Consider the following 23,228-nt stretch of genomic DNA (forward strand, 5'->3'; position numbering starts at 1 on the left):
TAAAAAAATAATTGTGAAGAAAAATAATTTTTACTATATTTAATTGATGAAAAAATTATTCTGAAAAATGATTACTATGTTTGATTGAAGATCTTCCTATATGAAAATAGGATAAAATTTATAAATATAGTTTTTAATATAAAATAATTTTTTAATACTAAGATAGTATTACATCCATCAATTTTAATATATGACTATAATCACATAATCTTTTGTATAATGCCATCTTCATTTAAATTTTTTACAAAATCTTTTTATTGAATGAATTTAGAAAGACATCAAAATAAATTAATAATTATATATCTATAACTTTATTGAGGATATTTTTATCAAGTATGGATTACCACACTTGAAAATTTACCAAATCCAATCCTCTATATATTTATTTTACCTTCTCAATCCAAAAAATAAACATGAGATCTATCAATTTTTTACCATCTTTTTCTTTCATTTTTCATATCTAACATGATAATCTAATATAAAAATTCATATTTTCATGTCAGATTATCTCCAACCAAATGGATCCTAGAAGTCGTATTTGCTTATAATTTATTGGCCCTACATGATTATATAGTCCACCATCAATATAGATTTTGTAGAAAAAGCTTGCTTTGATTCCATTCGGATGAATTATAACTATTTCTATTTTGCTAGCATGCATTGATTTTTTATGGTAGAAGAAGGGATATGGAAGGAAGACGATGAAGATGGGGGAGAAAAAGGAAAAGTGGCTGAGGTGACAAAAGCAACACAGTAAAACAGGAATTGGCGATCCCGAGGAGGAAAGGAGAGATTGTAGGGGAAGCAACGCTTCTTTTGCTTTTCAGTCCTCCCTCTCTTTTTCTTTCGTTCAGACCCAAACACCATCAAAGGTAGGAAAGACGGTCTTTACCGGAAAAAAAAAAAAAAGAAGAAGAAAAGTAGGAACGACAGCGAAGAAGCCGGAAGGAATGGAGAAGGGATCGAAAGCGGCACACCTGCGGTGAGAGTGACTCGTTACACTCCTCAAATAAAAACGTACGTACTCTTAACATCACCGCAACGGCAAAGTCTGCAGCCTCTCTGACACGGTCTGACACGCGTGAGCTCACCCTCGTGCACATCACCACGCTTTAACTCGTCATCCATAACACACACGCACGCACACGCACGCTCTCTCTACTCTCTCTCTCTACCTTGAGAACTCCCGTGAGGGGGTGTCCCCAGTGTGTAAACTTTATTTATGACGCGTTGTTGTACCACTTCGATCCATGTCTCTGCTGTGCTTTTATGTTCTCACGAGGAAATGATGGTTGGCTGGGGAGCTTTTTACATCACCGCTCTTTTGTACGCCAATTCGGAGGCAAAGCTATGGGAGGATGGCAGAGGGTGTGGCTCAGTTGTTCCTTCTTACATTGGTCACCACCCAGCCAAATGGGACACAGATGTTCATAGTGTTTTTTAGATCATTAGCAACTCGGACTCCGGCATTTATTCTATGTGGAGATGGGTGTCAGGGATTTGGCACCCATAGGCCACTTCATCGACAGTAAGGTGACCAAATAGATGACCCACATCTCAGCTGCAGTACACGTTCCGTCACTGCTTGTTAGCTTGGATGGATGCAGAACTATCTAATGATGTCGAAAAAACTGAAAAGGATTCAGGCTTGGGTCCAGCAGTAGCTTACGTCTTAACATGGATTGTCCCCTGAGACATGGGCAGGGATATTTGGAGTGAAATTGAAATGGCCTTCAGATTTGCTATGCCATGCTTTCTTTGCTTGTTTGTTTTTTTTTCTTTTTTTTTTGTGTTGTTGGTTTTTTTTTTTTTTTTTTTTTTTTTGGGGGGGGGGGGGGGGGGGCTTTGTTTGATTGACACATATGCAACTTAACGGTTGGCAGGTGACAAGACCCCCAATCAGCCAAACAAATGCGTTAAGTCATAGAATTGGATTCACTATGGCTCTTGACACCAATATGTCTAAATGCCACATCCAGCTATCTAACCCTTCGCGATCAAACCCCTAAAATTTTGGATCTAAAGATTGGACCCAAATATAAATAAGATATTTTTTTATTTTTTAGATGAAAATGGTTCATTCAATAATTTTACTCTAGTGTGATACAACAGAGAGAATCAGAAAATAAAATATCTCTAAAAAACCTAAATTATCCTCCAATCCAAAAACACCATCCCGAGTACTCTACAACATAAACTTTCGTCCAACCGGCTAGAGTATTCGTCTCACAGATATATCCTTCGGAAGGAAATAAGCGTGACCTTCTCAGATGTAACCCAGAATCCATGTCACCATCATAGTCGAGTCACCTTCGATGATGAAATGATCGGCCCTTCAGATTTGCCTAGCATATAAAATTGCAGCCCAAGCTGCATACAGCTTTGTCTCAGGTACCATAGGTGAGAAGAGATGATTTCTTTTAGATCATTTAAATATCCAGCCCAATCCATATGCATTCCCAACCACCTCTTTATTACATGTCAAAGGAGCACAACACACAATAAAACCGTAATGTAACCTTTTCTCAACTACGGGGGCGGTTTTATGGATCATTTGTATTTGCCAAAGTATTCCGATGAAACTATGAGCAAAAGCCTGGCCAAAATCACCGAGCATAGCTCCACAGTAGAACAAATTCCTTGTGCCATTTGTTCCGTTGGGAGCTGGCTTTTTTGGTAGAACAAACTTTTTGCCTTCTTTCTCATTGTTCTTATACAGATTGTTTCGGGTTCCTTTATCCTTCATCCTGAGAACTGATCCTCCATACAAACCCAAACCTCCCATCAAGGCTGTATAAAGACTTATGGCACTGTCTTTGAGTATAAAGACACAAATTTATAGTTATCATAATGGAGCATATGGACTTTATGAAGTAATATAAAAAAAATATAGATATTACTGACGATAAATAGACTACAATATGGTAAAGAAATTGCTCAATGGTCACAAAATTATTGAATACAATGGTGAATACACCATCCATGGAAAGATATCACGCCTTGCAGATTTTTGGTATGAAAGGAACTATATAAATTATTGGATGCAGTACACTACACCTCCTTCCAAACACTGGCATTTGTCATGATGCTAAGTCTAAACAGAGCTAATCCAATCGAATCATTTTTCAACATCGACAGAGATATGTTGGGTTACTCAACACAGAAACAGCATGCCACCTTTTTATCTACTGAGAATTCAGCCTCTGGACATCTACAAGCTGATACAGATCCCCACGACGTTGCGTTTCCAGGGGAAGGTTTGACCTGCATTAGGTTTACAACATAAAATATATGAGAAGGCAACAACTTTAACGCAACTGCAAGATGCTTGAATTCAAAATAATCCAAAAAGAAACACAGGAGAGATGCGTTAAACCCAATGGCAATATCTTATTACATATCTCGCCATTTCTTGAAATTGTGTTAAAACAAATGGTGATTTTCTTACTTCTAAAAGAGACTTCACGTTTAGTTTTATCATTTCTTTCTCTAACATTCCACATATATTATTCTTTATATTACAAAGGAGTGATGCATACCCAGTGATACAAGCAACCAATAAAGGATGTCCTGGTGGCCGCATACCACTCCTTATGCTTGCGTAAAACTAATTCAATTTATTAATTGTTCACTGGTATTTGCTGATCTGTGAACTTGTACTTAAATAATTCATATTAATATTAAAACTATTCTACGTTTTAATCTAATTCATATTAACAAAGTCAAAAATACTTGATGTTTTAATCAGATTTTGGGCCACAACAATTGAATAGTAAATCTTATGATTTTGATAACTATCACATAAAAAATAATATGCCTCAGAAAATTACCTTCTAAGCTCAATTGTTGATAAATCAATCTCTTCTACAATGATTGCCTCCTCATGCTCAGTGGTTGCAATCACTTCTCCAAACTGATTACCAGATGGGAAAAAGACAAGCAACTATGTGTTAATTTCCAAAATTTGACAATCTAAGCACAGTAGATTCTGAAATTTTGGAAGAAAAAGGCTGAGAATGCCAACAGTTCAAAGATGTTGATAGTGTCGTTCTGGGGAACATCAATAAGCATAGTCTTCATCAAATAGTTGGAAAAATGTATTTTGACTTCAGGTCTCCACTTACAGGTCCAACAAGTGTGGAATGACCCCAAGCAATGTAACCAGCACCACTATCTCGGGCAGGGGAACAAGTTGCCACAAATAACTGAAAGAAAAATTAGAGCAATTCTTTAATATGATAGGCATATTTAGTTATTTACAGTTTTCTCAAAAAATTGGTCACTGAAAAAAGGACAAGCTTTCACATATTTACATGAGATGCACATGCTGCACTTTCGTTAGACAAATAACAATATAAATTAGTCACTATCAGGAAAGATTAAAAAGGTTCTTCCAAAGGTAAAAGTCTACTCTGTCAATTAAGATAGATGGCTAAGCAAATAAAGATCTTAGAAAAGGAGGAAGACAAACTAGATATACAGAAAATGGACCCATTTTCACTCAAAATCTTTTGTAGTTGGGTGGCAATTAACAATGAATTCACCAAAATGAAGGCCGCAGAGATTCACGTACCTGATTATCAGTAGCCCTGGAATAAAAAAGAAACTCATCAGCAACGTTAGGAATGTAAACAAAAAAAATAAAAATGCCTACTAGATTTAATTTATACATGAGTTACAATCAAACATGCTTGTGCACTAGCATACTGAAAATCTAGGAAAGATGCAGGCCTTGTAGGTTACTTGGAAGGCACCTTTATGTCTGAAGATGCCTTGACTGGTAGCACTTACTGTCTGGCTGAGAGCTGATCAGAAATAATTTCCCAATATCTGACAGATTACACCTAGATTCTTGTGGCCAGCTACATAGGTTAAGGTATATGCGTGCAAGCATATAAACGCTAAGCCGTCTCCCACGGCTTCATAGTCTTAATTCATAATTTCTGTTTCCATGATAGTTGCACAAAATTGTATATCGTGTTGTCAGCTTAGTTCTTGGAAATGAATACGAAAATTCCCCTTCAATTAATGGCATGCAAAGGCACTGCATGACATTAGTCAAAGTAAACTAATACAAATGCGTCATTCAAGACACATAGATGCATTCATATGCATGAACATGGCCGCATGATGTATTTTCTTTTTCTCCAGAGGGAGGTTTTGCTTGATATCTAACTCTAAGATTTTTCTGATTTTAGCTGTTACAGTGGATAGATTATCTGTACTTAACCAGATGGCTAAAGACATAAGTGAGCAATGGCTCATGGTGGTTCCCACCTCTGTACAAAATAATTGCAAAAATGAAAAGAAAGAGAAAAATTGTAATCATAGAATACATTGATGTACAACACTAGTTCCAGTCAGGAAGAATGCAGCATTACCTTGCCCTCTGCAGCAACTCCCAATGCAAAGGACCAGTAGTCATGTTAAATGCCCCAGGATAGCACAGCAAATGAGCACCTAACGTTAATTTTTTTGAAAAAAAAAAATCTTCCAATGATCATTAAATGCTTGAAATGTCAGAGTCCATTAAACATGAAAAAACAGTATCAGGCAATTTAAAGCACTGATCAAAAGAAAATTTATTATATAAGAATGAACTGAGAGCAAAAAATACAAAAACTGCAAAATAGGCCAAGAAGTACAGCATACATATTAACCATGAAAATAAAGTCTGAATGTTTAGCAAATCAAAGGGAAACCACCCTAACATTACCTGCGATCATCTGTAGCACATTAATCTAAAACAGAATAATGCTACATATCAAGCCTCACTTAGATGGGAAAAAGGCTTGTTTGAAGTATTTTTACAAATATAATGGCAATACAGAAGGATCTGTTTACATCCGTTTGAAACTAATAATCATTGTTTGGCTGAGTCACAACAAAGAAATTTAGGGATAGTGGGATGTTTTCATACACAGGTACCATAGCAATAGTCAGCTGATCCAAGAAAATAAGGTAACTGAATAATCTATCATGTCTCAATTAGTAATGAAATTCTGCATCCTATTATAAATGTGGCTCTAGATAAGCATATTCTTAACTATGAAAATGAATGAATTTGGCCCTTCTAACAAAACTGTTAACCACGTCCCTTTTACTGTGCACAAATCTCTAGCAAAATAATGGATAATCCTCTACACATCCAAAAGATTAGTAGCAGAAGGACAAACTGACAACAAGAGCTAACCCTTCCAATGGTCATTCAGAGGCACTTACCATGCACAAATTCAAAAAAGATAGCCAAGGAAGTCATAAGGGATAGCATTTTCTAGTTTGGAGGATTGAGATTTAGAAAGAACATTAAGGAAAAAACATAAAGCCACTGATGCCAATAGAAAGTGAAGACTGGAAGTGCTATACAAAATCTAATATCTGATTTTCAAGCAAATAGTTATCTACTACAGAAAGAATAATGCAAAATGTTCCCACATAAGCCTCTAGAAGGTTTGTTCAGACTTCAGAACATATCTCTCTGAACTGATGCTCATCAATTAACTCATGAAGCCCAGCTTTTAAGTGAAGTTATGATTTTTTTTATTTCCCAGAGATGTTTTAAAGGTGTTCCATAGTTATCGAAGAACAAAATCAAATCAGGGTCTCAAATAACTTAGGCTAGAAATGATTGAAATTTGTAACTTGCTTTTTTCCAAGTGTATGATACTCTGCAGCACTAATAACTTGATAATTAATTATTTTCTGCACAGAGTACTTGCAAAAAAGCACATTGCATCATCAATTATTTGGATGAAGAAATCAAGATACAAATTGAAGCACAAAAGAATATTGCAAACATATGCATGGAAAATACCTCTTGCTGCATATAACATTGCTAGTTCCTGAAAACGGATGTCATAACAAATACCTATACCAATACGTCCTACATCTGCAACCACAAATGAACCATCAATCTGTAGCAGAGGTTACATGTTAGGCAGATATACACACATTTAGAAGTTAGTTCTTACTAGAAAAAGGGAAAAAACAAAAAGTGAGAAGGAAGACCACAAAATATAAAACTTACAACTTGGAATATCTATGTATCAGAATCTCTACTAACATCACTATCAAAATAAGACAAAGCAAAATACTCAATGGTACATCTATAAAAGGTATTAGAAAAAGGTAAAAGCAATTATATGCAAATATATGATAATAGTAGAAAATACACATAACAGATTAGAAAGGTCGAATTTGCTGCAAGAATCCATGGATCTTAGTGCGAACCGTGGAGGTGTAATAGGGCAGTACAAATCTTGTAGAATTTCCATCAAGCTTTTGCTAGGTGGACAGTAACTGAATTCTCAAATACCTAAAATTTGTCTATTTGCAAATGCTATAAAGTTGAGAATTTGAAATAGAAAGAGGTTAAACAGCCAAGTGCCATGCAGCTTTAACATAAAATGAAGCTTCATGACTACCAATTCTAATTTGATCATGCACGTGCTGGTAATGAATGAGCAAAGTCTGGCAGCATGACTTGATTTGGTTACGATTTGTGCAGTTCATTGCTGAACAAAATGTGTTCATTGTGATCTTGAAATGATCATTATATTCATTAAAAGTAGATTTGGAAGTTTTTAGAACAAGATGTTAAGTTTTGTGAGTTGAGGACACCACACACTGCCACTGTTACTTCTGGTATTATCACTTATTATCCCCTAGATTAGCAATCCAGTATAATGCATCCAAATCCCAAATTATGTCAGCAATGCTTTGGGCAATGATGCAATTGCTTGAGGCTTGAAGACCATCCTTGGCTTTAAAAACAAGGTTCAATTTAGAGACAAGATATTTCATGTGTGTTGTTGTGAACATATTTTGAATTTTAATAATTCAAGACTGGTTGTGCAAGATGAGATAGTCATTCATAACAAGGATAAAGTGTGAAAAAGCATGGAGGAGGAGAAGCATAATCCCACAAAGAAGCTAAAATCTATTCAAATTCATTCATATTTTTCTGTGGCAAATTTCCCCATCATGGAAGCTATGATCCTAATAAAACTGGGGCCTGTATTTAAGCATAAATAGTCAAAACAAGTTCAGCAAAAAAGCGGAAAAGGAAGTTGGATGAAAATTCTGATGAAAGATCAATATCACATGCATCCCATTGATGGGAACAACTCCCAAGAAAAAGATTGATAAGGCCAAATCCACACAAAATACATATCTTGTTGGTTGGATTATAATAAGTGACTAATAAGATTTTTATGTTCGGTCATGCTCTGTTTGCCATCATATCTACCGTAGAGGTTCAAAATTAACATTAATAATTTTCAGTGCAAATCAAGAGTTAAAAGAGCTATAATCAATCTACATTGAGAGATTTTAATCATGGTGTACACTAACATGATCATAATTATTTGAATAGACTACTGAATTTCTTCCCTTTATGTGGACAGCATAAAGAAGAACGTTTGCAGGTTACTGCAAGCACCTGATAAGCAATAGCATGTTTTAGGATTCTGATTCAGACATATTTAACTTCATACGAGTAATCTCCTAGTTGGCACTGTTTAAGTATATGACATTTCTATCTCAGGGTGAATATCCGTGTAAGACATTGTCTCCACATCAAATTGGTGATAATGCACCACAGAATGTCAACCTGTATCTACAATGGTAGGATGCCGCCCAGCAGTGAGAGTCTTTGATTCCTTGAAGGTAATCTTTCCGGAATATCAATGTCAAAAAGATGTATCTGTGTTTCATAAAGTGCACTGCATTAGGTATCCGAGTCCACATAATTTTATCATGAAGATACTTTCTCAGAAGTAACAAGAGATATGAAAAAAATGTGCAATATTGAACCATATACATATCTTAGAAAATGAAGAATAATGCAAATTTTACAATGTAGTTAACAGAATTGGCGGTCAAAAAATTTTTATTGGCATCAAAATTAACATACTTGTTACTTCATTGATACAAGACATCCCGGCATAGAACAGACATAGATGTCAACTGGCATAGAAATTGAAAGCTTGTTGAAAAAATCTAAAAAGAAATCACAATTTCATCTTACATTGTGCATGCTAATATTAAAACCAATAGATATATCTACAATTTCAGAACTATAAGAGATTTTATGTCCATAGCATAGCAAACTCATCAACTTATATGAGATGCAGCTAGCATCAGAACCATTCACGTATTGCACCTTCCTGTGTTTGCCCTTGAGATTCCCATCTGCACCAAAGACACAGCATGTATTGTACAAACGATCACCTAAGCGTTCTGGTATAGATCCACCAACTATTGTAATCTGCAGACTGCGAGCAACATCAGACAGCATTGAAAACGAGGGAGCTGCATCACCACCAGCTTCAATATCCTCAGCATATAAGGGAAAGCTGTCGTTCGAGTAGGGGCAGTTCCATATTTCCTGACATGAATGATACCTACCAATGTTATCAAGAAAAGTTCACCCACAGGCTGAGAGATTTTCTTCAATCAAAAAAAGACATACACACTAAATTCAGATTATTGTGAAAAGAAAAAACATGGGACAATTATATTCCATTAGATACGGCTGTCAAAATAAAATTTCCATGATACTATGCATGTACTAAGTCATCTACAAATCTTTCCAACTGTAACGACCTTAAAGTAGACATGAATTTTGCACAGAAAAAGAACTAAAGCAAGAGACTCCATATTTTGAAGATTTTTTTTTTTTTTGGCTATCAAAATGGACAAGTAATGGGCTTATAAGTGAATTTTTTGGGCTTTCTGAAGGAGATTCTCTGTAGATTTGGATTTCACAGAAGATCTCTTAGATTATGACATGTATCTAAGGTTCTATCTTTTGTTACTGGTCATTTGTATTGAACATTTGCACTGAATTTGCCAAGTGTTTTGTCAAGACTGGCAGATTAAACTCAGATTTTGCAATTTCAAGAAAATTCTGGAGAATTACAGCACTAAGTTTCATAGTAAATTCAGAAAAGCCAAATTTTTAGCATAGGTTTGGCCATCGTAGAACTTAAATCACATAGATGTTTAGATTGTCATAGGTTTAATTTGTTGTTGAAAATCAAATTGATATTTTACATTCGTCAACAATGAGGAGCATGATTTATCATTTCTTCAAAAGAAGATCCACACACACACATATATACATGAAGCCACTGAAATGGTATGCATAAAGGTCCAAAAAAAATTGGTCCAATTATATTTTTTGAACATGTTTTTTCTTTACTGTTTTCTGCTTTTCTCACTGTTTTTTATTTTTCTATTTTGTCATTGGAATAAACAAAATAGAGTTGAAAGTTCTGAAGTTACCAAAATGCCAAAACCAAAAAACTCATTTCCCTTAACTAAGACTAAAACTGACCTTCCACTTCTTTATTGGTCCAGTACTCTTGCAAATGCACACGCTAAATCAAAACTTTTGTTTTTGTCTGTTTTCATGGTCAATGTGGATTTTAGTGTTTAAAATGCTAAATATAGCTCTGAGTCAAAAGAACCTATTAAAATACCAACTTCAGTTTAAAAAGTGAAGTGACACTTCAAATGCTGAATTTATTGTCTCGACATAGTCGAGGCAAATCAAATGCCAACTTTAGTTTTTAACTGTAACCTCCCTGTTTCATAAACGGAGCCACAAATGCTTCTTTAACATGGAGATTTATATAAAATGTCTGCACAGCTTTATGCTGACTTCTCGTACTGCTCCTTGATCTAGCAGCCTGTAACTTGTAAGGTGCCAGTCAAAAGGGCAGCAAAACAAAAGTTAGAAATCAGCTTTGCAACCTCTTTTATATACAGGAGCATCACACAGAGTTAAAGATTTCAAAACTGAGTTCATTGTCAACGCAAACATGGTGGTGAAAAGCAAACTGCAACATTTCTCTCTTTATTTCTTTTTCTTTATTTATTTATTGTTTGATGGCTGAAATCAGCGGTTTGGTGTTTAGGCCATCTATCTGATTAAAGAAATGATTATTTAAAAAAAGGTGCGACCAAGTATATTATCATCAGAACACTAGACCAAACAAAAAGATTAATCTTTAGAAAGCAATCTAGAACCTACAGGCAAGAGGACGAGCTTTGCCCCCTTCCCGGCGGCTTCCTCGATCGCCTTACGAGCATGGGCGATGTTCCTCTCCTTATCCGTAGTCACCGCCAATTGGCACAGACCGATCTTAAACTGCCAGAAAGAGGGAAAAGATCAAAATTTTGATCAAAACCCGAGCACGAATCGAGGAGGGGTTGAAGAGGAGAGGAAACGCGCCTTGGAGACAGGGGGAGTGGGGAGCTGGAGGGCGGGTGGAACCCTAGCATCCTCGGGCTGGTAGGTGGACGCCATGGCGGAGAAGGCGGCGGTGAGCGGCCGGCGACACGGCGGCGGCGGCCTCGCCGGGACTGGTTAGGGCTTATGGAGGGGAGGAGGAGGCGTTTGAGAGGGAGGTGAAGGAGCGGAAGAGGTCGGCGGTGAGGAGAGACGCGGACGATGAGAGGAAGCTGAGTCCGACTCTCATCCCGTAAAGAAGGATGGTCGGTAGAGTCGGCGACTGGGAGAAAGACAGACGAGGGTGGCTCGAAGGAGACGCGTGGTGAGATTACCGGCGGAGGAATTTAAGGTTTAAATAAGGTGTGGGCTTGGGTCTATTGTGGCCCTTTGGATCGTTCAACTCGGCGATGGCCAGCCCAATGTGGTTTGGGCCTCCCGTTTTGTTGAATTTTTCAAAATCTAGTAGCAATTAGTTAACATTACCTTTTGTTGATGGTGATTGTGTGATTAAAAATAACAGTGACTATCTGATTTTATGATATTTAAATCTTCATATCAATTTTTCACTCTACAAATAGTAACATTACTGTTTTGCTGCTATTTTATGTTATTTTTCATCATCTTATTTCCCCAAAAACAATGCAGCCAAAGGTTGAATGGGTATAACTTAAAATGATAAAGCTATTGGCATGTGTTGAAACCTTTGATGGCTTTCTTGATATAAGTATTTGATTACTCAATTTGCAGGGAAGAACTTGGTGCTTTGGTGACATCCAATCATATTACATAATTAATAAGCTGGATTTTATGATTTTTTTCCCTCCCGTAAAGAGAAACTGTAGGGGTACCCATCAAAATTAGCTTTGCAAGCTCAGCTGAGTTCATCTTAGCCTTACTTTCCAATATCTGCTCTCTTTTTTTTAAAAAAAAAAAAGTCTTTTCGTTGTTCTTTGCCAGTAAACTCTCGGCATAGGATGCCCAATAATTGTATCGATATTTTGTAGAAACTCTCTGCGGATAAAAATAATGGCATAAAATTTTGGTATGAACTCATGGAAACGTTACTGCAAAAGGTCACAATTCTAGTATCCAGGCCACATTTAAGTTGACCACAGAGAAACAGCGTCTTTTGTCTGATGAGAGAATATCTAGGATTTGCATGTCCCATGCATGCAAGACACTTGGCAGGGAATCTAGTTTTATACCTGCACACTTGCATGCTGGAAAGGTGTGTGAGAAATTTTTTCGATTTGGTACAAATGTTTTGATTTCTTTCAAAAAATAAGCTGTGTAGTTGTTTAATATGAATATTATTCTGGATATAGTTAAAGTAATGATAAAATGTCTTAATAATAATCATTATTTTTGATAATTAAATAATAACTACTATTTAAATTTCTGTCACTAATAAAAAAATTATGCAATGGATCTTTGAAAAGACTGTAGCGTTGTTGTAGGCACTGCCTGATGCTCTCGTGCCGTTCTAGCATCAATACACACGCGCGTTATATATAATTGTGCTATAGTGCTTCAAAGCTCTTTTAGTTGCTTTATTATCGACCTTTTTCTAGCAGTTTAGAATGGACGAAGCTGATATTAATAATTAGTTTGAACCGTTGATGCCATAAATAATTTAAATTTTAAATATAATCTAAAATTAAAAAGTTGGTGGGATGTTTTAAAATTTGCATTTATCCTTTTCTTTTTTTTCTTTCTGATGGACCACCACCCTTTTCATTTGAGATTGATATGTGGCGGTGGAAAGACAAGCAGCAGAAAAGAAATAAGAAAAGGGGTGGCATATGGCTGTAAAAAGATGAGCGATGGAAGAAAAAAAAGAAGAGGATAGTGGGCCTGAAAAGCAATGAAGGAGAAAAAAAGATGCAGCATATGGTGCGAGAAGATAAGCAGCTAAGATTGAGGATGAAGGGGGCAGTAGGCTCGAACGATAAAAGAGAAAAAAAAAAATGAGGAAGCAAACGACGACGGTGGAGATGAGCTCAAGTGACAGCGGTAAAATTGTGGGAAGGCAAACGATGGAAGTAAAGGAGAAAAGAGGTGGTAGGTCCAAATGACGTAAGAGAAAAAGGAGGTAGAAAAATGACTGATAGCGCGGTAGTGCAAGACGAGTCATGATGGTGCAAAATGAGTGAAAAAAATAAAAATAAAAATAAAAAATATTATTTTTAAAAAATAATAAAATATAAAAAATAGTAGTGTAATATCTTAGATATTTTTATAATAAAATTTATTAAAAAAATATCATAATAAATATCATGCACGCACACACTTTCATAATAAAATGTTATTAAAGGAACATCATAACAAATGCCGCACACATGTGCACGTGCATATATATATATATATATATATATATATATATATAACTTTAGAACACTCTCTTGGTCAACGGTAGAGGAGCAGTAGGAGATGTTATATATATATATATATATATATATATATATATATATATATATATATATATATATATATATATATATTAACCTTAGAACACTCTTGGTCAACGGTGAGGAGCAGTAGGGGATGTAGTATTGTCCAGGATGAAGTCCTTCTGATGAGAAAGAAGTAGAATAGATATCTACCAAATTAATTCTCTGAACTTCTTTCTCCCAACCTAATCTACTTGATATCCGATACCGACAGGGGAGCTCCCCAATCTATATAGATGTACTACATTTATATATATATATATAGAGGTAGATTAGGCTGCGGTCGATCGGATTTCAGCTTCTATCCGGTCGGATCCCCCTCCGTTGGATCGACGTATATCTCAGAACTTTTTTTTATAAGCTAATGGAAGAGTTCGGAGGGCATTAGCTGAACTGGCATACAAAAAAAAGCAGCATTCAATGAGATGCGATACGACGTAAGGCCATCTCTTGAATGCTGCTTTTGAGGGGGTCATCGTCTCCTCTGCCGCCATCTTTCGATAACCCCCCCCACCCGTCTCCTCTCTTCTTCTCTCCCCCCCCACCCATAGCCGCCATCTTCCGGTAACCTCCCTCCACTGTACCTCCTCTCTTCTTCTCTCTCCCCCCACCCACGACCACCGTCTTCCAGTAACCCCCCCACCTGCGCCTCTTCTCTTCTTTTCTCTCTCCCACGGTTGCCATCTCATCTCTTCTTAAGCGAGTTTTCTACCCCGCGGCCATTATCTCCTCTCCTCTCAAAACTCCCATTGACCATTAGTGAATATTTTTTATGAATTACATTTAAAAATTTATATTCTTATTGTTTCTCATTGTTTGTATTTATATTGAGAGGATAAATACAAACTACAAATAATCCTAGATATGATAAACACTCCATCTACGATAAACAATAAGAGAGGAGGATAATACTAAGTCTTGCAAAAATAAACACAAACTATCGAAGGATAAACACAAATTCTAAATAATAAACAAAAACTGTAAATAATAAACACAAACAGACTACAAATAAACATAAATTTTGTGTAGATAAACAGAAACTGCGAATAATAAATGCAAACTTTTCATCCACGATAAACAACAACAAGAAAGGAAGAGAGAAGGATAAATATTAAGTCCTACGAAAATAAATACAAACTATCAGAGAATAAATACAAATTTTAAATAATAAACAGAAACTGCGAATAATAAACACAGAGTGACTCTGTGCAGATAAACAGAAATTTGAATAATAAATGCAAACTCTTTACTGATAAACAGCAACTTTCAGGATAAACATAAATTCGGATGGGACTTCGATTAGAGTTTGTGTTTATTATTTGAAATTTATGTTTATATATATGTATATATGTATATATATGTATATATATACATATATATATATATGTATATATACATATATATATTATAATATATATATATATATATAATATATATGTATGTATATATAATATACATATATATATATATGTATATATATATATATATATATATATATGTATATGTATACATATGTATATATATATATATATATATATATATATATATATATATATATATATATATATATATATATATATATATGTATACATATATATATACATACATATATACATATACATATATATATATATACATATATACATATACATATATATATATATACATATATATACATATATGTTGGTGCAAAAATCCGCCTGCGTCGGAGAAGCTGGAGTCGAGAGAGTCGCGGTCGCCGCCGGGACCTGCAAAAGAAGTCTAAATCGGAGGTGGGGTTGCTCCGACAAGACCCTCCGACGCTCAAGTCAGTTCTCTGTCTCAACAAGAATGGAGTGTTCGAATAAAAATTTTAGCAGAGTTTTGGAGTAGAATTTTGAGCTTAGAGAATAACGTATCTGGGATCCCCCTTTTATAGACGGGGGAGCAAAGGATTGACAGCGACTGTTTATGATCGCCTCGTCGTGGGCCGTACAGGGTCAGGAGGAATTTATCATGAAGAGTAATGGGGTGGAGTCGTGGCTGTCACCATCGCTCACCACGTGGAATCAGTTGCGGAGAGTGGAGCGGCGTCCGTTGTCGCGACTCGCCAGGGAGTGGTGGAACTGCACAGGATCCGTTGCAGGAAGAATCGTGGCCGTTACTGCAGCCTGCCAGAAAGTGATGGAGCCGCGTAGGATCCGCCGCAGGGAGTGGAGCAGAGTTGTGGTCGTTACTGCGGCCTGCCAGGGAGTGATGGAGCCGCGTAGGATCCACCGCAGGGAGTGGAGCAGAATCGTGGCCGTTACTGCGGCCTGCCAGGGGGTCCAGACTTGTCGGTCGAAGTTCGGTTGGAGTCTGATTTTCACAGAAGCCGAATGGAGATCATTTGTCGAGGAATCTCGGTCGAGACCTTCAGTAGGAGTTCATGGCGGAAGTCTGGCTCCTGTGGGAGTCCGGACAAAGCCTACCTGTAGCTGGAGTCGGAGGCAAAGTCGGCTCCCGTAGGAGCTCGGACGAAGTCTTCCTGCAGTCGAAGTTGGAGACGGAGTCCGACTCTCGTAGGAGTCCGGACGAAGCCTACCTATGATTGAAGTCGTGGGCGGAGTTCAGCTCCCGTAGGAGTCCGGACGAGGTCTGCCTGTAGTTGGAGTCGGAGATGAAGTCCGGCTCCCGTAGGAGTCCGGACGAAGTCTTCCTGCTGCTGAAGTCGGGGATGGAGTCCGGCTCCCGTAGGAGTCTGGACGAAGCCTTCCTGTATTTGGAGTCGGAGATGAAGTCCGACTCCCGTAGGAGTCCGGACGAAGTCTTCCTGCTGCCAAAGTCGGGGATGGAGTCCGGCTCCCGTAGGATTTCGGACGAAGCCTTCCTGTAGTTGGAGTCGGAGATGAAGTCCGACTCCCGTAGGAGTCCAGACGAAGTCTTCCTGCTGCTGAAGTCAGGGACGGAGTCTGGCTCCCGTAGGAGTCCAGACGAAGCCTTCCTGTAGTTGGAGTCGTAGACGAAGTCCGGCTCCCGTAGGAGTCCGGACGAAGTCTTCCTGCTGCTGAAGTCGGGGACGGAGTCCGGCTCCCGTAGGAGTCCGGACGAAGCCTTCCTGTAGTTGGAATCAGAGACGAAGTCTGGCTCCCGTAGGAGTCCGGGCAAGTCTTCCTGCTGCTGAAGTCGGGGACGGAGTCCGGCTCCCATAGGAGTCCGGACGAAGCCTTCCTGTAGTTGGAGTCGGAGACGAAGTCCGGCTCCCGTAGGAGTCCGGACGAAGTCTTCCTGCTGCTGAAGTCGGAGACAGAGTCCGGCTCCCGTTGGAGTCCGGATGAAGCCTTTCTGTAGTTGGAATCGGAGACGAAGTTCGGCTCCCATAGGAGTCCGGACGAAGTCTTCCTGCTGCTGAAATCGGGGACGGAGTCCGGCTCCCATAGGAGTCTGGATGCAGTTCACTTGCAAGTGGCGTCGAGGGCGAAGTCCGGCTCCCGTAGGAGTCCGGACGAAGTCTTCCTGCAGTCGGAGTTGGGGACGAGGTCCGGCTCCTGTAGGAGTCCGGACGAAGTCTACCTGCAATTGGAGTTGAGGGTGAAGTCGGCTCCCGTAGGAGTCCGAACGAAGTCTACCTGCAATTGGAGTCGTGGGCGGAGTCCGACTCCCGTAGGAGTTCGGACGAAGTCTGCTGCAATTGGAGTCGTGGGCGGAGTCCGGCTCCCGTAGGAGTCCGGACGAGTCTGCCTGCAATTGGAGTCATGGGCGGGTCCGGCTCCCGTAGGAGTCCGGACGAAGTCTGCCTGTAGCCGGAGTCGGGGACGAGGTCCGGCTCCCGTAGGAGTCCGGACGTCGCAAAGAATCTGGTCGACGCTGGCGGGGTCCTGTCCGTCGGCAAAACTTGGGAGTGTTGCGGAGGCTCGGCCGCCTGGAGGTTTGAAGAGACGTTGTCGGAGGTCGAAGTTGGTTAATCCCCGGAGGGTCACTCCTGTCACGAACTTCGGCTGGGAGGTATTTTATACCCAACACCAGTCCCCCTACTTTCGAATTCGAATTTGAATGAAGGAAGTACAGAAAATTTTTGCAACCGAAGTTGTCCCTTGAATCCTGTGCACGATCGCCCCCAGATATTTTGGCATTAAATACGCGTGTGCTGGAGTCTTTTCGAATCGGGGCGATTCGAAGGGACCTTTCAGAATTTCTGCTAGTACGCTGGCCTAAGCACGACGCAGTAATGCTATGTCAGCTGTCAGCCGCTTTTAGCCGCCTGCTGTGGCGAGTGGGACACATGTCGAGTGCGGGTCGGTCTGGGGGATTCGCGATCATTATGGCGCCGAATCCAGGGTCTATTTAAACCCGTCCTTCCGCCTTTAGGGGCCCTATTCCGTCTGAGAGTTCTATCAGTGTCCGCTTTTCTTCGAGAGCCCTGACCCTCCTTGACGTCTTCCTTGGTCCTAGGCGTCCTTCAAGTCATCCCTGTCCTCGCCCTCTGCATCTTTCAGAGCGATCTAGGTTAGTCTCGGAACCTTTGTCTTTCTTCTTGCCATTTAGGGGCCTTTTCTCCTCCATTTTTTTCTGTGCATTCCTCTAGTTTGGTCTCCCGCGACCCCTCGTCCCTTGTCCCGCCTGATTTCTTCGGGATCTTTAGGGTCTTCATTTGAAATCATTCGAAATGTCTTCCGGCACCTCCGCCTCTAGTGGTTCCGGGAGTTCTTCCGCCTCAGCCCCCAGGACCCCCACTCTGTAGACGAACCACATCTGGGGCTGGGCTTGCCCTATTTTTGCGTCGGGTCCATTCCCTGCTCCCTGACTCCGGATGAACTCCTACTGATAAGGGTTCAGTATAGAGTTCCTCCGAAGTATGATCTGGAGCTTCCTGGCCCCTCCGACTGGGCTAGCACTTCCCCACCCGTCATTTCTGCCTGTATCAGGAGGCCTTCCGTGCCGGATCCAGCTTCCGCTTCCACCCTTATCGTCATCCTTTTTCGCTTCTTAGATATCTCATTAGCTTCAGTTGCTCCGAATTTCTTTAGGTTTTTTATAGAGTTCCTCTCCTTTGCCACGTAGTCGAAGTTCAGCCATCCCTTTCTTTATTTAGTATTTTTACACCTTCAAGTGTCACCCTTCGGCGAAGGACTGGTGGTATTTCTCTCCCCAGTTTGGCAAGAAGGGGTTGCTGAAAGGTGCTCCCTCTTCAATCCACATTGGAAGGAGAAATACCTCTTCATCCACTACCCGACCTAGAGGCTTGGATTGCCCCCTTGGGGCTCTCTAAGGGACTCTATCCGTCGAGCTCCCAGCTGGGGAGGAGACCTTCAGGCCGCCGAAAGCTTCTTGACTATTCCGCTCCTTCCCTTCCCAACCTTCTGAAGGAGCAATTTTTGTTCAACATCGGCTTGAGCCCCCAGGATCCTGCAAGTATTCCATCTTTTCTTTTCTCTTCTTTTCTTCCTCCTTCTTCTTTTTTTTTCTTTCTCTCTTTTTTTTTTTTTTTTTTTTTTTTTTTCTCTTTTTTTTCTTTGCATGTCACTTCTTCCTTTTTCACCCCATCGCTGATTTTTGATTTGATTTTTTTTTTTCAGGAATGGACGCCGAAGCAGCACGGATGCTCGCCAGGGGCCTCAAGGCCACAAAAGAAAAGGCACCGCGGCCTACGGATCAGCAAAGAAGGCCAGAGTGAAGGAGACGAGCTCGACCGTGCCTGTCCAGTGGCCCCCACGGTCGACGTTCCTTTGGACGTCGAACCATCGCTCCCCGGGCCTCTTCAACGAGTCCCCCCACTGGGGCTCCCGTTTCGGAGGTCCATTCCACGGAGGCGCCCGTAGTCGAGAGGGGGAGGAGAAGGAAGTCGGTGGCCCACAGAGTAAGTAGCCCCGAGCCGCCTTGAAGAGTCCTTTGGTTCGCAGAAGAGCCGGAGAATCCCTTCAATGACAGGGATTGATCAAGCGGTTGATCGATGGCTGCATTCTGTCTGAAGTCATCGAGAGGATTGATCGCACCGATCCTGAGCAGCGGGTTTGAACTCCCTAGGGTCCTTTCTTAGGTAAACAAATCTTCATTTAATTGGCTTTTCGATTCTTGTTCTGATCCCTAGTCGCCCTTGCAGATTGGACACCAGCTCCTTGCCAATATCGAGGCGACGAACCGGGCGAGGAGGGAGCCATCCAGGCGGAGGAGCGTCGTCGGGCCGAGGTCACCCGTCTCAAAGAAAAGGCAGCCGAAGTAGTTACCCTCCAAGAGGCCTGGAGAGAGAAAAGCAGGCCCGGGAGGAAAGAAGCAGACCTCGGAGGAGACGGTGAGGAAGGCAGAGGTCGAGGTCGCAAATTTGGCGGAGCAGATCCCGTCCTGATCTCGAAGGCAGGATTCTTACGGTGGAGGAGTTCAAGGCCTCCGCGGAGATGAGGACCTGAACGTCCGATTCGGCCAAGAAGCATTCATCAAGGGGTTCGAGCTCTGCCAGGAGAAGGTGGCCAAAAAATTTTCCGAGCTCGATCTCAGCTTCTTGGGCGAGGAGTCTGAAGATGAGGTCGGTCCCTCTCCTGCTGCTACTGCTGCCGCAGCCCCCCTTCCAGGGACACCGAGCTCCCCAACTCCTACTGCAGAGGTCTGAGACCTCCGACCTTGTATTTTTTTTTTACTCAATTTTTTCTTTTCTTTTTGTCTTTAAGAAACATTCATTCAATAAAGTTGAATTTCTCGTCGTGGATGGCTTCTCCCCTCTTCCTTCCTCCTTTTTGTTTTTCTTTCTGCAATGGGATGCGCCTTGACGCTTTTGTCTCCCGATGGCAGTGTCCTACCGAAGCGCTTCCCCTGCCCCAAGGGATTCCGCTGCAGTCCACGATCCAGCGCTGAAGAAGTTCTTCATTTGACAAAAAGGTCGAAGAAGATGAAGGCGAGCTTCACAGATTGAGGGAGAGTCACTCTGAAGCCGCCGCGGAGGCCACCCGCTTCCGGAACCTCCATGTGAAGGGGATCATAGAGTATAGCCGGAGAAAGGCGAACTTCGAGAAAGAGCTCGAGGAACACAAGAAGCTGCCAGCGACCAATCTTGGGCTCAGGCTGCCAAGATCAGTTCTCTCAGAGTGGAGCTGTCGGCTGCCTAGGAGAAGATTGGCCAGTTGGAAGGAAGTTCATCCCACTTTTGACTCGAACCGACAGCGATCGGGAGTGGTCGAAGAAGGTCTCCGACCTCCAGCAATAGCTCCAGGATGTCGAGGCGAGCTATGATGCGCACCGGGCTGGCTGGCAAGCAGGTGACGAATACAAGGGGAGGCTCAGGATGGCGACCGACGAGGTTGCCCGCCTCGAAGGTAGCTAGCTGAGGGGGCTCAATCTGCTTTCGCTTCGGGATTCCGACGAACTCCAATCCCTGAGAAGGACCGCAGAAGAACTATCCGTCGCTCTTGGGGAGGGGAAGGCCGAGCTGCAGCAATTGAAGATCCAGCTGGTGTATGAGCAGCGGCAGTTAAGGATGCAGAGGCGGAATCCGAGGTCCTGAGAAAGAGACGTCGAGAGGCGGAGAACGAAAGCCAACGACTTCATCGATGTTCCAGGACATACTGTTGAAAAAGAGAGAGCTAGAAGAGAAGTTGAAAATCTAAGGCAGTCCCTGATAAGAGTGAAGTAGATAATTCGAGGTCGGAAGGAGCAGAGCTTCCCTAGGGCTCTTTTTGGCCTTCCGTCTTTTCATGTATATATTTTCTCTTTTGTTGTTTTGTTTTGTTCTTGTGGTTTTGCTTTTCTTCCTTTAGCCTTCTGGGCTTCGTGGTGTATATTTCGAAATAAAATGAAAAGGGATTTTGTGTTACCTCATCCACGCATTGTATTAAATTATCGTCCGTCGAACTTCTTTTGTCTTTTGACTTGTTCGACGTCAATGTTGTTTGGAGGTGCCCAGTCGTCGCCACGCTGATTTGCTTTTCTTATCGTCCATGGTCGTAGGCTCGAGCTCGGTGGTCCGAACTCCGCATTACCTCGAAGGGGTCATTATTTTCTCGACCTGTGTCGAGAGCCTTCTTAGAGACTGAGGATGTTTGGTAGGAACTTCTGTCTTTGTTGAGACGAGGTTCTCTAGATCTTTGGTGTGGTTTTTTTTCATCTGTTGCGATGTAATTCATCACTTTTCTTTTTAATTTTCCTCCTTTTTTTCGAGTGAGGGTCCTCCCCTTGCTTTTTGTGGGGTCGCATAGAAGTGTAGAGTGCCGTTGAGGGACTTTTCTCTTTATCCAATTTTGTTGGGCAGCGGATTTTTGTCATCGTCAGGACGAGGTTCTCCTTCTGTTCCTGATGTAGTCGATCTCAGCTCAGGTTAGGATGAGGTTCTTTCCCTGTTCCCAACGGGGTCGTGGGGGCACATAAGGGTTGTTGCAAGGGCCTCTCCCCCCATCCGATCTAAAAGAACCGGACTTTGACTTTGCTCATGTCAGGACGAGGTTCTCCTCCTGTTTCCAACATGGCTGTGGGGGCGCATAGGGCGTTGTAAGGCCTCTCCCCCCATTCGGTCTAAAAGAACCGGACCTTTGACTTTGCTCATGTTAGGACGAGGTTCTCTTCCTGTTTCTAACATGGCTGGGGGGCACATTAAGGCGTTGTAGGGCCTCTCCCCCATCCGGTCTAAAAGAACCGGGCCTTCAACTTTGCTCATGTTAGGATGAGGTTCTCCTCCTGTTCCTAACATGACTGTGGGGCACATTAGGGCATTGTAGGGCCTCTCCCCCATCCGGTCTAAAAAAATTGGGCCTTCGACTTTGCTCATGCTAGGACGAGGTTCTCCTCCTGTTCCTAACATGGCTGTGGGGGCACATTAGGACGTTATAGGGCCTCTCCCCCCATCCGATCTTAAAATAATCGGACTTTCATTTTATTTATGTTAGGACGAGGTTCTCCTCCTGTTCCTAATATGACCTTATTTTGATTGTTTGAAGGGTTATCCCCAGTCGTAACAAGCCCATGTCGAAAGGAAAAGACATGCAAAGTCGAAAGGAATTTTGATTCAAAGCAAAGTCGTTAGTAATACATTTACAGGCTTTTCGAGTCCCATGGTCGTGGAAGGTCTGCTCCTCCTTGAGGTCCTCCAGTGACGGAGTTGATGATCCCGATTGGAGGCCGATCTCCGGGCTGCTCTTCCCTCCTCAGCGGCTCAGGCTGCGGCAGGGTCTGTGGCCGATCTTCTCTACCCTCAGGCCGGCGCCGAATGAACCTATCGAGTCGACCTCGCCAGATGAGCTCCTCAATCTCACTCGGAGCTGGATGCATTTCTCCGTGTCGTGGCCGTGGTCACGATGGTAGAGGCAGAACTTGTTGGGGTTGCACTTCCCGGGTGCGTGCGCATCCTCTCTGGCCTTGGGAGCTGCTCTCTGACTTCCATCAGCACCTGGGTTTTCGATGCTTTGAGGGGGGCATAGTTGCGGAACCTTCCTGGGGGAGAGCCCCACCGAGCTCGACGCTCCGAGCTTCCCAGCCTGCGTGCTCGAGGAGGAGTCTGGACGCGCTTGTGCCCGGGAGGAGTTCGAGAACGTGACCGAGCTTCTCTCGACCCTTTTTCGACTGTGGGCTTACTCGAGTCTCCCGCCTGCCGCTCTCTCGCG

General features: G+C 41.6%; 1 protein-coding gene across 1 annotated transcript; it reads right to left on the reverse strand.

Moving 5' to 3' along the window:
• Positions 1-2,922: 2,922 nt before the first annotated feature.
• Positions 2,923-11,546, reverse strand: LOC105058641 (omega-amidase, chloroplastic). The gene is given in 13 exon segments (XM_010941620.4): positions 2,923-3,264; positions 3,831-3,913; positions 4,125-4,205; positions 4,574-4,589; positions 5,382-5,460; positions 6,815-6,889; positions 8,612-8,677; positions 8,680-8,704; positions 9,164-9,388; positions 11,039-11,155; positions 11,240-11,373; positions 11,376-11,420; positions 11,423-11,546. Coding segments are annotated over 13 exon segments (1,089 nt in total). The 5' UTR covers positions 11,487-11,546; the 3' UTR covers positions 2,923-3,185.
• Between the last annotated feature and the right edge of the window lie 11,682 nt (positions 11,547-23,228).

Source organism: Elaeis guineensis, chromosome 15 (assembly GCF_000442705.2).
Source record: "Elaeis guineensis isolate ETL-2024a chromosome 15, EG11, whole genome shotgun sequence".
NCBI lineage: Eukaryota > Viridiplantae > Streptophyta > Magnoliopsida > Arecales > Arecaceae > Elaeis > Elaeis guineensis.